The 19,623-nt window shown below is 51.0% G+C and overlaps 1 protein-coding gene across 1 annotated transcript in view; it reads right to left on the bottom strand.

The window, feature by feature from the left end:
* The window catches only part of NOS1 (nitric oxide synthase 1), a 47,257-nt gene extending 28,985 nt beyond the window's left edge, over window positions 1-18,272 (bottom strand). The window contains exons 1-5 of the mRNA XM_005147834.3: window positions 17,545-18,272; window positions 7,935-8,067; window positions 2,548-2,685; window positions 1,934-2,079; window positions 1,049-1,211 (exon numbers count right to left, since the gene is read on the bottom strand). Coding sequence (XP_005147891.3) covers window positions 1,049-1,211; window positions 1,934-2,079; window positions 2,548-2,685; window positions 7,935-8,067; window positions 17,545-18,272 — 1,308 coding nt within the window. The remainder of the gene's footprint in view (window positions 1-1,048; window positions 1,212-1,933; window positions 2,080-2,547; window positions 2,686-7,934; window positions 8,068-17,544) is intronic.
* Between the last annotated feature and the right edge of the window lie 1,351 nt (window positions 18,273-19,623).

Raw genomic sequence — 19,623 nt, 5'->3', positions numbered from 1 at the left:
GCTGCCCCTTCTGCTTTGGAGAGCTGAGTCATCTGCTCCTGAGGCAAAACCCTCCTCAGTCTAGTGCTCCCAACCTGTGACTTATCCACCAACAGTTTGGGTTTCTGCTCTCTGTCTCTTGAAGATCAGGATTCAAAGCTGAAATAGGGCAGGTGTCAGGTCTGAGGGGCACTGAGAGGATGGAGAACCATAGATGAGAATCATAGAATTATAGATTCTTAGTTTATGTTGGAGGGACCTTTAGAGGCCATCTAGTCCAACACTCCTGTGACAAGCAGGGACACCTTCCACTAGACCAGGTTGCTCCAAGCATCCTCCAAACTGGCCTTGAATGTTTCCAGGTATAGGGCATCTACAAAAGGATGGAGAAACCAGGAAAGAGGGTCAACAGGAGGCTGGAAGGCAATTTCTTGCAGATATAGCTCCCCCCTGGATCCAGATATGCCAAAAGAAACAGTGGAAGAGAAGAGCTGAAGCTGGGAGCAAAGGCTCAGCCTCCTGGCCCCAGGCAGTGCCTATATCCTGTGTGAAGCAGCCACAGGAATTGCTCAGCAGCACTTGAGCTGTGTTCCAGGTTACAGAGGGAGACGTCATCTCTGTACCACGGGATTCCACTGGAGATACTTCAGAGCCTACTCTACGCTTCCAGCTGGTCAAAGGGCACTGAGCCAAATCTGCTTCTGCCATAGCATCTCTGTACCAAGGATGAATGTGCCCTGCTGCCTCTCTCCAGCAATAGTTTTGGAAGCAGCGGATAAGATCCTGAAGCAGTATCTGATGCTGGAAAATGTTCTCTAGACAACCAGCTTCTAGTCAGCCCCTTTTCAGACACAGACACCTCAGCTCCACCTACCCCACAGATGCTTTTCCAGCTCCTGCTCACTTCCAGCCTGTGCACCCCCAAAGCTGTTGAGGACAGCAGAGCTGCTGTGTGCTGAACACCCACAACTGTACCTGTGCTGTGCTTCCCCAGGTGTTTGCAGAGCAACATTTGCCTGTCCAAAACTCCAGGGCACCCTTTGGCAGCCAGCCTGGGGCTGGAGCTCACCTGCAGCTTGGACCACTGAATCCTGCCCACACAGCGGGCTGCGTTCCTCCAGGCATGCTTGGCTCCATAGATCAGCTCTGTGTCCCGCAGCTGGTAGGTATCAGTGGCTTCAATCTCCTTGGTCACTTCCTCCAGCCTTTCCATGTGGGCCTTGGAGCCAGACCTGCATGGGGGGGAATAGAGGAGATGGCAGCTGCCCACTGAGGCGGAAGGCAGGGAATCCTGCTGCTCCCCACCTGGGCACGAGTACACAGAGTCACAGACTGGTTTGTGTTGGAAGGGACCTTAAAGCTCCTCCAGCTCCAACCCCTGCCACAGGCAGGGACACCTTCCACTGGAGCAGCTGCTCCAAGCCCCTGTGTCCAACCTGGCCTTGAACACTGCCAGGGATGGGGCAGCCACAGCTCCTCTGGGCACCCTGTGCCAGCGCCTCAGCACCCTCACAGGGAACAGCTTCTGCCTAAGAGCTCATCTCAGTCTCCCCTGTGGCAGGTTCAAGCCATTCCCCTTGGCCTGTCCCTACAGGCCCTTGTCCCAAGCCCCTCTCCAGGTTTCCTGTAGCCCCTTTAGGCACTGGAAGACTGCTAGAAGTTGTTTCTTTCTGAAGCATAAACGTGCACATATATACACACATGTATACATATACATGCTTAAGATATGAAGATATTAAGATATGCTGTCAGATAATGGATGACCAAGTGCAAATGGGAAAAGTCAGTAATTTGCACAGAGGCACACACCAATTACTACAAGTGAAGCTCCACTGTAGAAGCAATGGCACAATCTCACCCTGCTTTGACTCTCAAGTGTGAAAGATCAGATGATGTGTGACATCTCAGCATCAGCAGCAGCCCCGGATTGCGACGTTCTCCAGCCAATACTTACCTCTTTATAGAGGAGTAGTACTGGTCAATGAAGTCCTTAGCCAAGTGGAGCACCTCCTCTTTTGTCTTGGTATCTTCTGACTTTCGGACATGCTGGCTAGGAGTCATTACTGAGCCCATGCAGATCTGCTCAGTGCACGCAGTGGTCTGATGGGACAGAAGGAGACAGGAGTGTCTTGGGTTACTAAAGCACCTCTGGTTATATGAACTGGGCTGGGGGAAGTCAGTGGTTAGCTATACAGAGGTTGGAAGCATCTTTGACAAACAGGGGCATTTCCAGCTCATTTGTTTTCACACCTATTGGTAATGTTGAAATTGGTAATGTTGCTCAGGCATGTGCAGTCATCTCTTGTCCCATCCTATATGGACAACTGGGTCTCAGTAGATTCTTGCCCAGCTTGGTGTAAAGTCAAATGCTTTTCTTTGTGTATCACAGGGGGACTTTCCTCTCACCCAGGATATTACACCAGAGCTTTGAATCGCAACCACCAGAGACAAGATAACTGATTGGAATTCATCCAGTCCTGCACTTCCAGGTAAAGCCACCTTGGAAGCCCTGTGATCCACTCCATTGTGCTCAGGCAACTTTTGGCCAGGCCTACCTACAACACTCACCATCGCTGTCTTGAGGTGCAGGGTGTCATGGAGCACGGAGCCTGTCTCCCAGTTCTTGATTTTCACAAACCGTGGGCATTTGGAAGGGCTCCCGTTCACTGTGTTCTTGGTTGGGGACTGCCGCCCCGATGGCGGAGGCTGGACAACAAGAAGAGCAGGCACAAGGTTAGTGTTCAGCAAGGAGATACGGAAGAAAGGTCGCAACAAGCAGCATCATGTATTAGTGGATGCCTGCACTTAAATCCTAGTGATAATATAGTGAGACAAGGTACAGGATCCAAATATTTGGCAGCATTTGGGATCCTACAATCGAGCAACCAACTCTGAATGCAACCAAGAAGTAATTGTCATTTACAGGAGAGTCAAACCTGTAGAAGAGGAGTTAAAAACAGAGATAGAAGTGATTTAGAGGGGAATGTTTTGTTCAAGTTTCCCAGTGGAAGACTTACCTCTAAAATGTATTAGATGTTTCTTTTTAAGGAGCATTTTAAGGAGCATCACCTGCTCAGGTTTTGCATGTGCCAAGCTGATAGCAGCACTGAGATAGAGCTAATTGTTCCTCTGAGCGAGCCAAAGGCACAACTCCTTTGATATCGATGCTGGGAGATCACAGGGATAAGGATGAATAAATTATGCAACAGGAGGGCTGCTGGATTATGCACAGTTACTTCAGTCTCAGCTCTGAAGCTCCAGCCCTCCCTGCTCCTCTGCGTCATGGTGTGCTCATCAGCACATCCCAAGCTATGTGCCAACAAAAGGAAGAGCCTCAGCCAGCAGAGAGCTTGTAATGAGAAGAGCTGGCTGCAAGTGCTTGTGTTTGCACATGTTGTCAAAGATAACATCTACCAGTTCTACCGTGACCCTTATTTGCCCCAAGCACTTAAACACTTAAAGAGCAATCAGTGTTTGCTGGCATGGGACAGTGGTCTGGAAAGCAGGGAATCCTGTAGGAATAAGAACTCATAATAGGGTGCAATCCACACATGCAATCACAATGGTGTTACTGCAGGCTTCAAGGGGAGACTATCCCACATCAGAGCATCCTGTAAAAACCTGCTTATATTTGGCATCTCTTAAAGGCTTCAATCTCAGCAAATCAGGCTTGGACTGAGTTTTGATGTAGCCTTCCTATGTGAACCCTGTAGCTTGTGTCCCTTTCTAATCCATCTGTGAGGACTGTTAAAGATGGCACCACCTTCAGCAGAGCTGTGCAGGGTCTCACCCTCCTTTTTAGTGGCCCTGGGCTCATGTCACGGTTGCAGCCCATGGGCTGGCACCAATAGTGTAAATCAGTGTATTACTGCCTGAAGGACCAAGTGAAGAAAAGCCAGCGCACGGTGGAAGAAATTCATGTTTCAGAACAAACACTTTTGCTGATGAACAAAGACCCAGGAGGGGAAGCAATAGGGGCCACAAGGATGGCAGAAGCAGATGAGGCTCCAGATCTAACTTATTCCTACTTTGCCAGGCAGAGGATTGCTCTGCTCTTCTCAAGCAGAATGATGCCTGCTTGACTGTGAGACAGATGCAGCACCACTGCATTGCCCTCGTGGCAATGTTGGTCCTATTTGTTGCCTAGTCCTTGTTTTTACCTTATGTTCCATATTCTTTCTCCCAGAAAACAGGGATTTTGCTGTCAAGCAGCCTGAGGCTCACAGAGTAATACTGTGCACTGAAAGCATACACTGGGAGCAAGAGGCAAAGTATGGAGGTGGAGGGAGAGCTCTACCCCTCACCCCTTGGTAGGACCCTCTTTGGTCCTCACAGCAGCTGAAAGCCGCTCCCTGCACACCCTCAGGCTATGCTGTCACGGGTCTCCTCATGTCACAAATCCCATGATCTTCCCTAGGAACGTTTGAAGTCCTAGCCCCTGAAGCCAGATAAACGCCCAGTGGATCTCAGCTTCTCTTTCGCATGCCGCAGAAAGCAAACACAATACTTCACATACAGCTCAGAACCACTAGTAAATAAAAAAGCCTCCTAAATGTTGTCCTGGAAAATCACTGTTTTTAAGGTGGGGGCTTTCCTTTTCAGTTATGTGGAATCTGGCCTGAATTATGGCGATTTCTGGCTATTTCTTTCTGCTTGTTTTATGCTTTCAAGGAAATGAAACCATTCTTGAGCCACCAACAGCTTCTTCTGCTCTCTGAACCAACCAGGGCCGCCCTTAGGACCATGGGGGATAATCTCCCACCTTCCTTCTGAGTGTGATGTGTGACTGCTGAGAGCAGCTCTGTGAGACTGGCAAAACATAGCTGAAAACTGCTGCTGAGAAACCCCAACAAACCAGATCTTCACCCTTACTTCCACCTGCCAGACAGGAACTGAAAATACCAAGCAGAAAGTGCTGCTTGTATCCAGCATTACCTTTGTATTCTGAGTTAGTTTTGATTTGCTGATGGGGTTTCAATGCAGCTTAGGAGGCATGCTGCTAAACAGCATCTTGCTGGAGCAGGTATGGGACAAGCCTGTGTTATGAATCCAGATGTAGCAATGATCCTTGGATCCTGGTGGACACTGGCTGTTTAACATCTGCCTGCAGAGGTTCTGCCCTAAACCTCTCTCAGAGCTGCTCCCTTTTTGTCTTTTCCATGCAGGAACTAGCAAAGTGTGAATCCTTGCTGAAAGAGGGTCATGATGGAACGCTGAGTCCTTAGGATGTCAGCCAGACTGGAGCAGCAAAGGAGACACCACCTACAAGAAGCACAGAGCAGCTATGGAGAGAGTGACACCCAGAAGAGACTGGGAAGGAGCTCTGTGTGCGTATGTGTGTATTTGCCTTCCCACACAGCAAAGCTGAAGCCAAACACTACCCCTGGATCTGTCAGGGAGGTTGTAGGAGATCTTTTCATGCTTTAATTAGGCAGCTGCAGTGTTAGTGACTCAGGAGTGGGACAAACGGAGAGACTGATGCAGCAGTCGGGGCGCACATGCATTATGCAAACATCTTTTACAACAGAGCGTGATGGCACTTATCGTCAGCACGCAGCTTGGGAGCTGTCTGAGCTCTTACAGACACAGGGGAGAAATGCACCCAGGCCTGGGTGCTTCTTGGAACCAGAATGACAGGGAGCATCCTCCTTGCTGCACTGAGTGAGCTCTACAGCCTTCCTCTTGCTTCCCACCTGCGTTTCAGGAGCATGTATTGTCCTGCTGAAACTCATTGACTGCAGGAGGACAACGTCTGCAGTGTTAGGCCAGGTCATAGATATCATAGAATCATAGAATCCCAGCCTTGTTTGAGTCGGAAGGAACCTTGAAGTTCATCCAGTTTCAACCCCTGCCAAGCCCCTGTGTCCAGCCTGGCCTTGAACACTGCCAGGGATGGGGCAGCCACAGCTTCTCCGAGCACCCTGTGCCAGAGCCTCACAGTAAAGAATTTCTTCCTTATCTCCAACCTAAACTTCCCCTGTTTAGTCTGAACACACCACCCGTTGTGCTACCACTATGGTCCCTGCTGAAGCTTTGAAGTCCCTCTCCAGCTTTGTTGTCAGCCCCTTTAGGCACCAGCAGCTGCTCTAAGGTTCCCACATAGCTTCTCTTCTCCATTTATTGTCATGCTGACATTTCCTTCCAGCCTGCTTTAACCCCACTGGCTGAAAGTGTGGGTTTTTTGCTTTTATAAAGCTATAAATCATCCTTACAAGCGTGGAGCTGACATGACTCCCTTCCCCTCCTAACTCCATGGACAAACACACCACTGGTTACCCTGGAGCTCCTAACAAATCAATCCGTGTGGGCTGAAATAGGATTCACACAGGACCTGGGCCAGTGCAGTCACAGCATTTTCCCATCACTCAGGTTTAGGGCCAAGGGAATTTGGCTCCTGGGAAACAAGCAAAACACACTGCCCAATTTTGCAAGAAACAAGGGATATGGAAGACCCAATGGGTCTTCCAGCTCCTTATTATGAGCTTCAGTGGGCATTCCCCACCTGGCCAAGCTGTAAACCCCACCAAAGCCTGCTGTAAAGGACAATGTGTATGAAAAGCTCACACTTTGCTTGCCTTTTCCCTGTGTTCACAGTAGTTACTGCTCCTTACAAGAAGTTCAGTTGCCTTGACTGCCTGCAGCCCTAGGGAATGACTGCGGGAAGCATGAGGGAAAACCCAAGCTGCCTTCAGAAGTGCAGGCACATCGATTTGGGGATAAGGAGGATGAAAAGAAAGCTGCATATCTAGTGGGAAAAAAAAACCTGAAGAGTTTATTAGCAGCTTAAGATTGGGAGGTTTGGCAGCCCTTACACGGAGAGAAATTAAGCTCTGAACATAGAAGGTTATAAAGTGCTTATAGTAACAGACACGTACATGCAAAGAGCTTAGCGAAGGAGGCAAGACAGTTGTCTTTCCAGAGCTGGGGCAAAGGGACCAGAGCTGTGACCTGTCCTTGGGCAAGATGGGCTCGTGATACCTGCCACAGTGTATTAACCATGCGGTGGGACGTGGGGCTGCCCAGGGACATCTCTCCAACAGCTGAGCAAAGGGTGATGCAGCTCTTGGATACACCCAACTGTGTGTAGGATGATAACCACCATAAAGTTGTTTATGCTACTGGAAGACCTGGCCACAACCCTGAGCTACAGCCAAGGCAAGGTGGAAATCAGCTCCCAACTGCATCTAAGCATCCAACCAGGTTGGTTAAAGCCATGCAGCAAGTCTGCCATGGACAGGAGTGTCTCAGCTGCCGTCATGTTCATCAACATCTTCACAGTGGGTCTCCAGCACTGTGAGTGCTGCAAAAGTGGACGTGAACATTGCATCAAAATGGTCCTCAGACTGGTCCCCATGTCCTGCCCTGATGCTGATTAATCCCATCAGGGAGACACGTTTGCCTGAACATGCTTGACGGTGCTCACACACGTCATGCTTTTCCCAAGATGATCCTTCTGGCCTGGCAGGGTCTGCATTTACGTCTCTGGCTTTGCTACAAACGGGGACCTAATCCCTTTTTGACAAAGAAGCCTGAGAATTTATGCCTGTGGAATGTGAGGAGATGAAAAGGCACCGTACAGCACATTATCTGAAGTGCTCTATTGAATTACCATCATATGAATCAAAATGACTGTAACGACACAACTTGGCTCTTAGACACAAAGAAAGACAACAGTCTCAAGGGAGGTGTCAAAGTCCCCGTACTCCCATCCCAGTCTGACCCTCTGGATAAAGAGCATCATTCTCCAGTGACCTATACCCTGCTTACACCATGGGGAATTCAGTTTCATTCAAACGGTCTCTATGCTCCATCAACTGCAGCTCTTGGGATCAAAGGCCTTCAGGGTAGCACATGTCATACTTGCATGCTCACTGTGGTGTGAGAGCCCACCAGGATGGGTTATGTACCCCCAAACCCTTTTTCCACCCAAAACAGCACAAACCATGGGCTCTTACCTGCTCTGCTTCGGAGTAGGGGTTGTTCAGGACCACAGGCACATTGCTCTTTCCCCACAGGTCACCGAGGACACGGTCGTTCTCCATCCCAGACGGTAAAGCTTTCTGCAGCTTGTTTTCCCCTTCCCTGAAACTGAAGGGTTAAAAACCATTGGGGTCAGCAGGCTGGAGGGTGGCTGGGTGCCGGGACCATGGGCCACGTCCCGGAGTGGTATCTCCAGGATCTGCTCCAGCTGTTTCCCACGAAGGAGCAAAACCTCGCGCATTGCCCTGCAGGAGGGGAGGAAATGCTCTGCCTCGGCCAAGGCGATGAATCACCGTGGTGAAGGCGATCCAAGCACAGCAGAAATCCTGCTGCACAGGCAAACACAGTGCTTGCAAAACAACAGGAAACCCCTGCCTGACACTGCCTCTACACACCAGAGCCTTTGCACCCCAAAATCAAGTTGGAGCCCTGTGGAAGCAAGCATGGCGCTGGGGGAAGGAGAGCCGCACGCACTTGCAGCTGCAAAATCTCATGGTGAGACCTCATAGCGAAACCAGCTGGTGTTTATGAGCAAAGAGAGAACAAAATAAGCCAAGGAAAAATAGGTGGCTCCCAGGAGGAAGAGACGGCAATCTCTCTTCTTCTTGACCTTTAGAGATGCTGCAAAGGCTGGTGAGTGCAAGCGATTTTCCTTAAGCAAACTGATGGATTGCCTCCACAGAGGATGCCCCCAGCGTGAGCTGGTGTAACTCATGGTGCCAATAGTCTACCACGCACATCTTGCCTGAGGAATGTACCATGGGATGTCAGGGAGGCTATTAAATGCCATCGAAGCAGGTGATGGAAAACCACTGCCATAGGAATCCGCATGAAGGAGAAAAACAAATGGGGTTTAGAGACAGGATAGTCAGAGAAAGGAAGCTGTGGTATCCGCACCGAGGATGCCAACCACCCTGGTGAGGCCACACGTGGGATGGAGCAGCATAGGTTTAACTGCACAGGCCACAGGTCAGGATGAGTACAGCCCTACAGCTCGCAGCCACCCTGCCCTTGCCCAACAGACCATCGAGGTAATGTGCTCTGGCAATCGCTTTGCTCCTGCTGTCAGCTCTTGCAAGTCTTCCAGATGCCCACTGAAGTCAGTAATGAGGCTTCCCGTTAATGACAGTGGGCTTTGGGCACCAACCAAAGTAGGACACTCACACCCAGGACATAATTCACACCAACTCAACCTTTTGATACCGTCACAAGAAGACACAATACGTACAAGACAAATTCCATTTCAGAGTCCTTCTTGCCCCCCAGCTCGTATCTTTAGGAACAGTTTAAAGGAAACACTTCACTTAAAGATGATCTCCCTGTGAACTAGATTGTCTGTATGTTTTCTGCTTTTACAGAGCAATTTTCAGCTGCCAAAATATTACACTCAGCTCCTGGATACCTTCCAAACAACGGCTGCCTTAGGGTGGTAGTGGCCAGCTTGATGCAAGCAGGGAGGTACAGTGCTATAGAGACAGTTTCTATTGGGTTTTCTATGCCCACCCCCCCAAGCCCTGAAAGCTGTTCTTTTGTGACTTGGCTGCTACAAATACATGGAAGGATTTCAATCAGATAAAGCACAAGAAACCCCACCCATTGCACCACACAACCACAGCCAAAGACAACAGGTCCTGGCTCTCTGCTGCACAGTGGAGTCACTGCCGGGAGCACTCGACAGCCATGCAGGTCCCCCAGCGCTGGGGACAGCCATGTACCCACTCTGCCCTCTACCAGCCCATCCAAAGGGGAAGTTTGAGGGTCTCTTGGCACATCCAGCCTACCTCCATCTAGAGAATTCCCAGCAGCAAGACATGGAATTAGCAGGATGAACATTCAGCAAATCTGGCTCTTCCCCCGAAGTTAAGGCCAGCTATTAAGTATCCCAGAGAATACCAATTTCAATGGCTGCACATCCTTACCCTCTCACCCATCATATCTAGGAGAGTGAAGGCAGGTCAACAACAAGCCAGTGAGCACATGAAATGATGGGCATACATGAGCCATCTCTTGTAGCTGATGCTACAATGCTACAAGCACTTGCAAAGTGGTCCTTCCCATAACTGGCCCAAAATCATAGAATTAAAGAATTATAGAATCATTTGGGTTGGAAAAGACCTTAAAATCATCCACTTCCAACCCCTGCCATGGGCAGGGACACCTCCCACTAGACCACATCACCCAAGGCCCTGTCCAACTTGGCCCTGGACACTGCCAGGGATGGAGCATTCACAGCTTCCATCAAGAAATCAAGATACAAGCACTAAATCCATAAGGCAATGGAAGAACTACCTTTGCTTTACTGGTGCCTGGGACTCGGCAGAGGGACTCTGCTTCCAGAAGGAACACAGTGCCTCTCCAGGGGCACAGCCTTTGCCTCTGTGCAGACAGGAGATGCTTGGGCAGACAGACCCCAGCGTGCCAGGTATCCCGCAGGCACCTCCAGAATGACACCGAGCACATGCCTGCAGGCGCCTGGCACAACCTGCTGTTTCCAGGAAGGTGTTTGCCTGTTTAAAGCCTGTCCAAACGGGTGTTTGATGACATGAGGGAACCTTGGAGAGGAATCCATCAATCGGCAGCAGCAGCCAGAGGTCTCGGCTGGGAGGCAGCATGCAGAATCTCATTGTCTGCACACCAGCAAAGCCATAAATGCTGCAGCCTGTGCCAACTGCAGGGGAAAGGACCAGATGCTTGAATTAAGTCATCGCTGTAGCTGGCTACTTTGTGTATTACAAGTATTCCTGGAGCAGGGCCCCGTTCCCATTCACTGGCCTTGAGCATCACCCGACAGAGAGATGCATCATCCTGAGGAGCAGGATGGGCGTTAAAGGTTGAATGATCAGGAGCAAATGCTCCACATCCCATTGCATGTTTGCCACAGGGGCAGAGAGCCTTGTGTAGTGCTATTCTTGAAGTGCATGACCACGAGTGCATACCCCTGTGCTGAGCTAGTGCAGAACTCTCACAAATGAGGCTGCCCAGAAGCATTCGGCTCTGTCTTTTGAAGAGAAACAAATAGAAAAGCTCATTCAGAGCAGCCACAGACTCACCCAAGGCTTAGCCCAGATGAGAAAAAAGACATAAAACTGATCAACTGCTTCATTTTACAGGTATTTCCTGCCTGTTTCATGTTTGCGAGGTCAGACAGGATCGCGATCTTTGGGGTAAGTTATTTTCCTCTCTTGACTCGGCTTCCCCAGTGCCCAGAAGAAACACAGGGTGCCCTGCCCTATTCACATGAGGATGCTGCTCACAGTCAAGGAGGGGGGCAGAATGGCCAAAACACTTGCCCAAGCTCAATCTCCAGATAACGTTTCCAAAAGCACTTTATCAACAGGAGAGCCCAGAGGGCCATTCTCATGGGTTACTGGTAGGTGATGGGGAGGATGCAGTTCCCCCAAAGCAGCCGGGTTGGACCCCTACAGGGAGCTGCCATGGAAACAGCCCTGTCTGCAGCCATGAAGGGAAGAAGGGAGCTTGCCCTTGGATCCCACAGCCTTTGGAAACATTTAAATCATCCCTTTACAGTCTTTGAGGCACTGGAGGCAATGCTGAAGATGTGTCCTTGGAGGTACGTGTTTGAACTTTCCCAAAGGCCGGATCCAGGTTCCCAAGATCTCTCTCTGACCTGCTGCCAGATCTATTAAACACTATCAGCAAGACCTCTTGGATTCAGAGCAGGTTTTTGGGAAAGGACTGCGTTTGAAGTTGTCTTTTGTTCCGAAAGCAAAATCTGTTACTTAAAAAAAGCAAGAGGAATCCTGCCCTCCCCCACTGGTGCAAAGGCAGAGTCATGGATGCTGCCTCACCTCGGGAAGAGCATCTGGCTGTTGGGAGGAATGAGAGGCACCACTGTTTGCTTTTGACTAATTTGATGATGTTGCAGTGCTTGGAGTGATGCTGCTGAGGCAGCTGTTTCTGAAATCCCTCCAAAGCTTTTCCAAAAAGGAAACTGGGAAAATAATGAGCAAAAAAAGAAAGTTTGTCACTTTGCTCCTTTGAATTTGCCTGGCAGAAGAATCTCTCTGATTTGCCAGGCACAGATACTGCTGGCTGCTGCAATCCCCTGGGCCCGCTTGGGTGAACAGATAAGGATGCTGCTGTCCACACTTCTGATGACAGCTCTCATGCCATGATGCGTCTAGCAGCACTCTGCTGTGACCATGGGGATGGTCTCACCCCAAACCTTTGTCCATGGGGCTGAAAACCTTGCACTTGAGCTTGGGAAGCTCAAATGTGCATACCTTGCTTGGTGTGAGCTTTGGGAGAGAAATACCTTTATCTTACTTTCTGCCCATTTCCTGGTGTGTTGCTGGAGATGGATGCAAAGCTGCACTGCACATTGCTCCTCCATCCAGTCCGAGGAGGCTGGGGTAAAAGAATCTTGCCTCACCTTCGTTTTGCCCCACAGAAAACCATATTCCAAAGGGGACGGCATCCTCAGGAGTTAATATCCCCTTGCAAGTGTACTCCTTTGGCAGCTCACAATCTGTAACACTGGAAAATCCAAATACCTAAAGGGGATCAACAAGAAACCTGGAGAGGGACTTTGGGCAAGGGTTGCAGGGACAGGCCAAGGGGAATGGCTTTAACCTGCCAGAACAGGGGAGACTGAGATGAGCTCTTAGGCAAAAGCTGTTCCCTGTGAGGGTGCTGAGGTGCTGGCACAGGGTGCCCAGAGAAGCTGTGGCTGCCCCATCCCTGGCAGTGTTCAAGGCCAGGTTGGACACAGGGGCTTGGAGCAGCTGCTCCAGTGGAAGGGGTCCCTGCCCGTGGCAGGGGTTGGAGCTGGAGGAGCTTTAAGGTCCCTTCCAACACAAACCAGGCTGTGAAAACCTGCTGCTGCAGACTCCTCATCTTGAGAGTTAAAGCAAGCTCTGCCACAACAGCACTCGTCTGAGTGAGAGGCAGGAGAAGTACTTGGGCAGGACCTGGGATTTGCAGGGTGCAGAGGATGGAGCAGAGCTCTGGAAGGAAACGGGAATGTTGGAAGCAGAAGGAATAACTCCCAAAGGTGGGATGTACCCGCCAGAGGAGCGGCATGCCCAGAGCAGGCAATTGCAGAGCAACCAAATCACAAAACCACTTCCTAAATGAGAAAGGGGAGCTTGAACAGCACCAAGGGAAGAGGAGAGAAGCCTCATCAACAAGCACATGGCATGGCTTGAAGGAAGTCTTGTGCCCTGGAAGGTCAGAGCACTGATGGGCTGTGTCCAGTGCTGTGATTAGGGACTAACAAGCAAAGCAAGCCACAAAGAGCAGCTTCAGGGAGAGACCTATGAAATCTGAGGTTGGTAAATGCCATTGGAGTAGGCATTGACACAGAAAGACCTGGAACAGATCCAAGTCATCCCAAAGTCCCATCAGCATTGTTTAACACTCATCAGCTAGTGTCAGATGCAATCTACAGTCACCACACTCGTCCCTTCCCAGCCATGGCCAAAGAGCATTGGAGCATGCCAGCTTCAGCATCTTCTTTGGAGGCCAAACACAGTTTAGGTCTGCCAGGAGGGCACCTGGGAGGTGGGTTTGTCTGCTGGGACCATGCACAAGGAGAGGATGGGATCTCATAGGATGAAAGTGCACCAGCACAGGGGCTGAGTGCGTGAAGGGTGCTTTGGAGACTGGTTTGAGAAGGCTGCATGAGGGTATATTTGGGTGGAATATGCTAACACTGGGCACAAAATGCCTCTTTGGATTAGAATGATGTAGTCAGAGTGACGAGGAAGAAGGATCCACTGAGGGAGAAGGGGAGGGTTATTCACAGGCAAAGCTTCCTCCTCCACTTTGCAGCATGGCAATGACATGAGAGTTTCAGGGAGCCTTTTCATTCCAGAGGTTTTGAAGCTTTCGTGTCCAAGTACAGAATAATGAAGACATCAGGAATGCAAATGAAATGTTTTGAGCTACACAAAGAGATTTTGGTGGCAGCGAAGGAGGTGGGAGGAAGAGAATTTTCTCTTCGAGAACTGCAAAATTATGGGGTTTGTTCCAGTGCAGGATGGAGCCTGAAACCTTCATAAACAGGATTCCTCCTCTCAGCACACTGTTCCCTCTCAGGGCTTCTGATGCTGCTTTCTGGACCAGAACTGCCATGTTTCCATCATGCTGTTCATGTTATGGAATAGACCTGAGAAGGAAAATAAATACTGGCAACTGAGCGGAGGGGAGAGAGGGAGGGAAGATGGGACATGACAATCTCCCTAGAGCACAGAGGGAAAACAGACCTGCCTTAGCTGGCAGGGAGTGAATCAAACTCTATTTCTGTTTTCTAGCCCACGGTGAGCCTCATGGCAGAAATGCCAGCTCTCATCATACCTTGCACCCCACTTCCATGCTCTGTGCTGTGACTGACTTCATTGCAGATGGCTTGAGCCAAGTAGCAGACATTGAGCCGTGGTCACAGCCCATCCCACGGGCACACACCATGGATCCAGGGCACCTTACAGCTGGAGCAAAAGCCAGGTCATTGCAGGGACATGCAGAGCATGGGTGCAGTAGATAGAGACAAACTGACTTTTCCCCCCAGTGCAAACCTCACGGTTACCAGTTTTCCTTGGAATTCACATTAGAGACATGGATTGGAAGCCAGGAGCATCAGGTGTGGTTAGAACCATGCTTGGCAAAGCCCACCTTGAGGAAGCATTTGGCTCCCTGTGAAACCCTCGGACATTCACCATTCTTTTCTGCCCTAGGAAAGCTGTCACAGCTCCACAAGCCGAACTCAGTCTGACAAAGTGCTGCAGGGTATGAAACTCAGCACCAGGCAAAGAGAGAGACAGAACAGGACAGAACCGAGCCCAATGGATCAGTGGTCAAGTGGTCCAGGCCGTAGATGTGAAGCTCAAGGTTTTACACCCTCCTGGTGTCCCGGGAGAGCTGTGTTCTTGTTTTGATTAATGCCAGCCCTGCTTGCTCCCCCCCAACCTGCAGAAGTCAGAGCCTACGGCATGAGAGCCGCATCAATCTGACAAGGCTCGCTTATTCTTTTGGACATCTCTTTGGCATCAAGCAACAGTCCCCCCAGTTATCCACTCCCCATTGCTCCCTGACCTTCCTGCACTCCTTCTATGGACCAAGAAAACTTTCCCTGCAGAAGACCTTCAGGATGCCCCAGCTCTGCCTGAGACCAAGCCAAGGAGATGAATCACCTCCAGCACATCGCAGCAGTGGGAGGAAAGGTGGCTGGAAAATGCCCTTTACCTGGCAGACCGGCTCTCAACAAGTTTTCCCTGCAGTAAATCTCCTTCCCCACCAATCTGCTCAAGCCCAGGTCTCCTCATTCATAGAGTCCTACTGCAAGAGTGAGGCTGCTGCTTTTTATTATGCAGAAGATTGATTTTGACTGAAAAGTGGATTTTCAGTCCCAAGGTACATAGATTATACAGATACTTCTTTAAATGGTATTGAAAAAGAGAATGAGTGGAGCCTTGGTGGAGTATCCACTTTGCTGATATTCTTCCTGGTTTCACATCCTTCGGTTTAAGTGAATTCAAAGTGTTTGGGTTTAATCTCTGAGTAAAAGCGACTCCTCAAAGGAAAAAACATACAATTTTCCTCCCTCTCCCAGCTGGAGCAGAATTCCCAGCTGGTGGGATGGGGATAGTACAGACACAGTTTGAAGGGTGAAGCTGTACCTGGTATCAATGCTTGGGATTGTGTCCCCTGGAGGATTTGCTGCGCTGCAACCCCCACTACAGCAGCCTAAGCAAAAACAGAGGCACAGAGGGGATTTTAAAGCACCCCTGCACATTGTTTGGACCCATAGCCAAGCACAGCTGTGTCAAGGCTCCAAAGCTTTGTTTGCTAAAACCAGGTCCCCCCCAGGATGGATTGATACTGGATTAAAGGATGTGCAGTCCAAGTAGGTAACCCTCAGCCTTCCAAAGAGAGTGTTGGGCTGAGGGGTTAAATTACCTCCTACTGCACAGCAGAGATCAAACCCAGCTGCTTCTGAAACAGCCAGAAATGCAAGACCTGATAAGGAATGGCAGGGAAGGATGTCCCCAGCATACCCTGTCCCATTGCTCTTCCCAGACGTCTGCCACCCGCTGCCGGCACCGAGCTGAGCAGATTTGTTTTCCCTCTGACTCAGTGTGACCACCCCAACGGGCTGTGAGCAGCCGTGTCCTCCACAAGGGATAATGCATCATTTGGGAAAGCAGGAATGAAGATGGAAAACACACAGTGTGGGTGTTGGTTTGTGACTTGTGACAGGAGCGATTGGGAGCTCAGCCTGGGCTCTGGCACCGAGCTGTGCACCACAGGGGTCCTGCTCCTCCCCAGCTCTGCCTTTCCCCTCTTGTTGTATCTGATAGAACGGATGAATACAATCTTTTCCCCTTCCCAAAGGAAGCAGGTGCAGGAGGGGAACTTGGAATGACAAATCCCTCTGTCACTGAACCGAGATACTGGCTTTGGCGAACCTTTCACAGCCAGTCAATAAGTGAGGGCAGCCACAGCCTGCCGCAGCACTTGACTCTGCTGAAATGTGTTCAGGGACTTGGGGAGAGGCAACAGGAGAAGTCAACCTATCATTGGTAATAAACAGCCAGGAGGCAAGAGAGCTGGCACCACGAAACCGGAATAGGCACTAACAACAGCTTCTGCAAAGCATGAAGGGCCACAGGGAGCTGCTTTCGGCTCCGCAGCGACGGTCTACATAGTGCTGAGGAAGATCAGGGGGACACCACCACGCACATGGACCCTTGCAGGAATAGATACCAGGAATGAAGCAGTTCCACCCACACAATGGGACTTTGCCCTCCCCAGGAAGCTATGGGGCAAGCACACATGTCCCCACCCTTATGATACACACATACATGTATAGAAATAAATAGCCTGATCTAGAAAGAGCGGAGGGGATCTGCTGTTGGGTGTCAACAAGAGATGGCCATTTCTGAGCTCCTGGTGGGAAACATCTCCCTCCTTCCCAGAAAACAGAGCACCCAAGGCAGGTCCCACTGCACTTGCATTGAGGTTCCCTTGGCTTCAGCTGGAGCTGGACTAGGGCTCCCCTCTCCCTTCCCCAAGCAAGATCCTGACTGCCAAAAGCACAGAAGGGTTTGAAGCTGGTTTCTCTTGGGAAGCATCATACCCTGCCAGTCTGACCTTCCTTCTCCCTCTCTGGCAGCTAATCAATAGCAGGTTTCAACTGGAGAGCTCTAACCCAGCACAGCAAGGACAGGCGACACTATGAATCTTATTTGGCAGCTGGGGAAACTGAGGCACGGGATTTTGCTTCAACTGAGAACAAATGAGTTCAAGAACATGGAACAGAAACAAATCCCATTCCAGACGGTGATCCACACAGCTCAGCTTTCCATGAGACACAGCTCTTGCTGTCTGCCCCATTTCCCATGCTTACACCTTTCTCCCATCACCTATTCCATATCTTCCATTACTTCTATCTTCCCCTCATCAATTGTTCCCCCTTTTTCTCCATCCCTTCCTCTCCATCTCCATCCGGCTGTGTCAGACAACAGCCATTTGTGGAGAGCGTCTCACCAACACCCAAACCAGCCACGCTGGGTAGCCAAAACCACCACATTCCACCAAAGGTAAAAAAGTTATTTAGGGACCTACCAGTCTACCTGGACTTCTATATCTCTTGTCTCTACCTTGGAGGGTGCATCTCCATCGCTGTCCTTACTGCTGCTCTTCAGGAGATCCAGGACAGGCTCAATTTCCTTGAGAAGTTCATTGTCTTCCACGCCACCATTGAGGCAAGGGTAGCCACAAGCACCCGCCTTCCCCTTTCCACTACCCTGCCCTTTGCCACCGGTAACAACACCATTAACGTGGACCATCGGCTCCACCTCCTGCCCCATCTCCCTTGTCCACAGGGAGCCCATGGTGCGGTCGGCTGCTGGCAGTGGCTGCTCTTTGCTGTGCAGGCTTGGGTTGGACAAGCCAACCACCTTCGGTGCTGGGCAGAGGGGTCTGGTGACGCGGATGGTTTTTGGTGTCCCGTCACCTGCAAAAGTGGTCTCCAGGTGAGTGGTGAAGCCCTCAGGGCCCCGCAGGATGAGGACCACGTAGGTCTCGGAGGCGATGCTTCTCAGCGTCTCCAGCGCAGTCTCATAGCTCACGTCCACCAGCGGTTTGCTGTTGACGGCTAAAATGATGTCCCCAGCCTGGATGAGGCCACTCTGCTCGGCAGCCCCTCCCCGGATCAGGTCGGAGATGATGACGGGTGGTTTGCTGACGCGCTCCTTCACCAAGAAGCCGAGGCCGCCCACCTTGCGCTTGAAGAGCCTCACCGAGATGACGTTGGGCTGTATCTGCTGCACGCTGAACACATTCTCTTCCATGGCAGCCCCTCTTTTTTGAGCCTGCAGACCAGAATCTTGGCACCCGTTGAGCACGGGGGAATTCACTGTCTGAGATGCTTGTCCGCGCCGGGGTGGGGAAGAGACAATTCTTTGGCTTTTGAGCAACTGGCCTCACTGCAGAACTCCTCTGGGCTTTGGCTGCAGGCTGGTTTTCTTCATCATACTCACTGCTGCCTGTCTCTGTAATGCAGCCCGGGGAAAGCAGGGTGTATCACCGGTGGAAAGCAAGGCTAGGAGCAGGGCTGGGCATGGCAGGGGCTGGAGGGGACAACATGCCAGCTTCCAGTCAGCCTCTGGTCCTGGCTGGGCAGAGGAGGGGATGCAGCCCGCTCACTTCACCGACATCCCTGAAAGCTGTGCACGAGCCTCTTCAGCTGGAAAGGAAAAGAGAAGCAAACAACAAAGGAGAAAGAGAAGTGAGACAGGGCAGGCGTAAGTGCCGGCACAGCACGGGGCTCGGCGCCACACAGACACCCCTGTGCATCAGCCCGGCCCCACACATGCCACCCCTCAGGCTGCGCGTCGGAGCCAGGCTGCAGCTCCCCATTGCTCTGGGCTTTGTTTCCTCCACCCCTCCCTGCCAAAAGCAGCACCATCTGCTCGGCAGGGGATGGGGAAGTGCGGGGGGAGCCCGGGGAGGGGGAGCCGGGCTCGGACCCTCCCTGCTTTGACCATGTCTACCAGTCTGGCAAATGGGTAGAGCTGCATGGAGCGCGGCTCCGATGCCGGCCGAGGATCTCCTCTCCATGTGTTTTCCAGAGTATCCAACAACCTGATGGTTGAGGTGGATCAGGGTGAGCAGACAGGGGACGAGCATCCCTACCCAGGATGAAATCCGTTCCATAGGTGCTGTCACACCAAGAGGGTTTTACTCTTTCTAGTAGCAGCCACAAGCAAACCAAGGCAGTAGAATACATCCAGCTCCCCTTACCCTGAGTTACAGCAAAGCACTTAGAACGGTGAGTGCTTTTAAGCCTGGCTACAGGGAGCACAGCCTCAGCCTGGCTCAACTCCTCCTCTCCCTGTATTTCAAGCCTGGCACAGGGACATGGGAGGCAAAGCACGCACTCCCCCGTGCCCAGCCCTGCCATCCAGCTCTGAGCAGTTCCCAAACCAAGTGCTTTAGCTGATGGAAAACCATCTAGAGAACATGCAGGGAGTTTACCCAGCTCTCAGGGGGAACCTCGTGCATCAGGGCATGACTTTCTACTGCCCATGTGTGGCTTGAGGAGCCATGTCTCATTGACTCCTGATGAGACCCTGGTTCCTACATGCCGATGCTCGCATTTGCTAACTTCAGCTCTCAAACCCCATTCTCTGCATCCCCCTC

Source organism: Melopsittacus undulatus, chromosome 12 (assembly GCF_012275295.1).
Source record: "Melopsittacus undulatus isolate bMelUnd1 chromosome 12, bMelUnd1.mat.Z, whole genome shotgun sequence".
Taxonomy (NCBI): domain Eukaryota; kingdom Metazoa; phylum Chordata; class Aves; order Psittaciformes; family Psittaculidae; genus Melopsittacus; species Melopsittacus undulatus.
The sequence above is the reverse complement of the archived record's forward strand: the minus strand, read 5'-3'. Positions and strand labels throughout refer to the sequence as shown.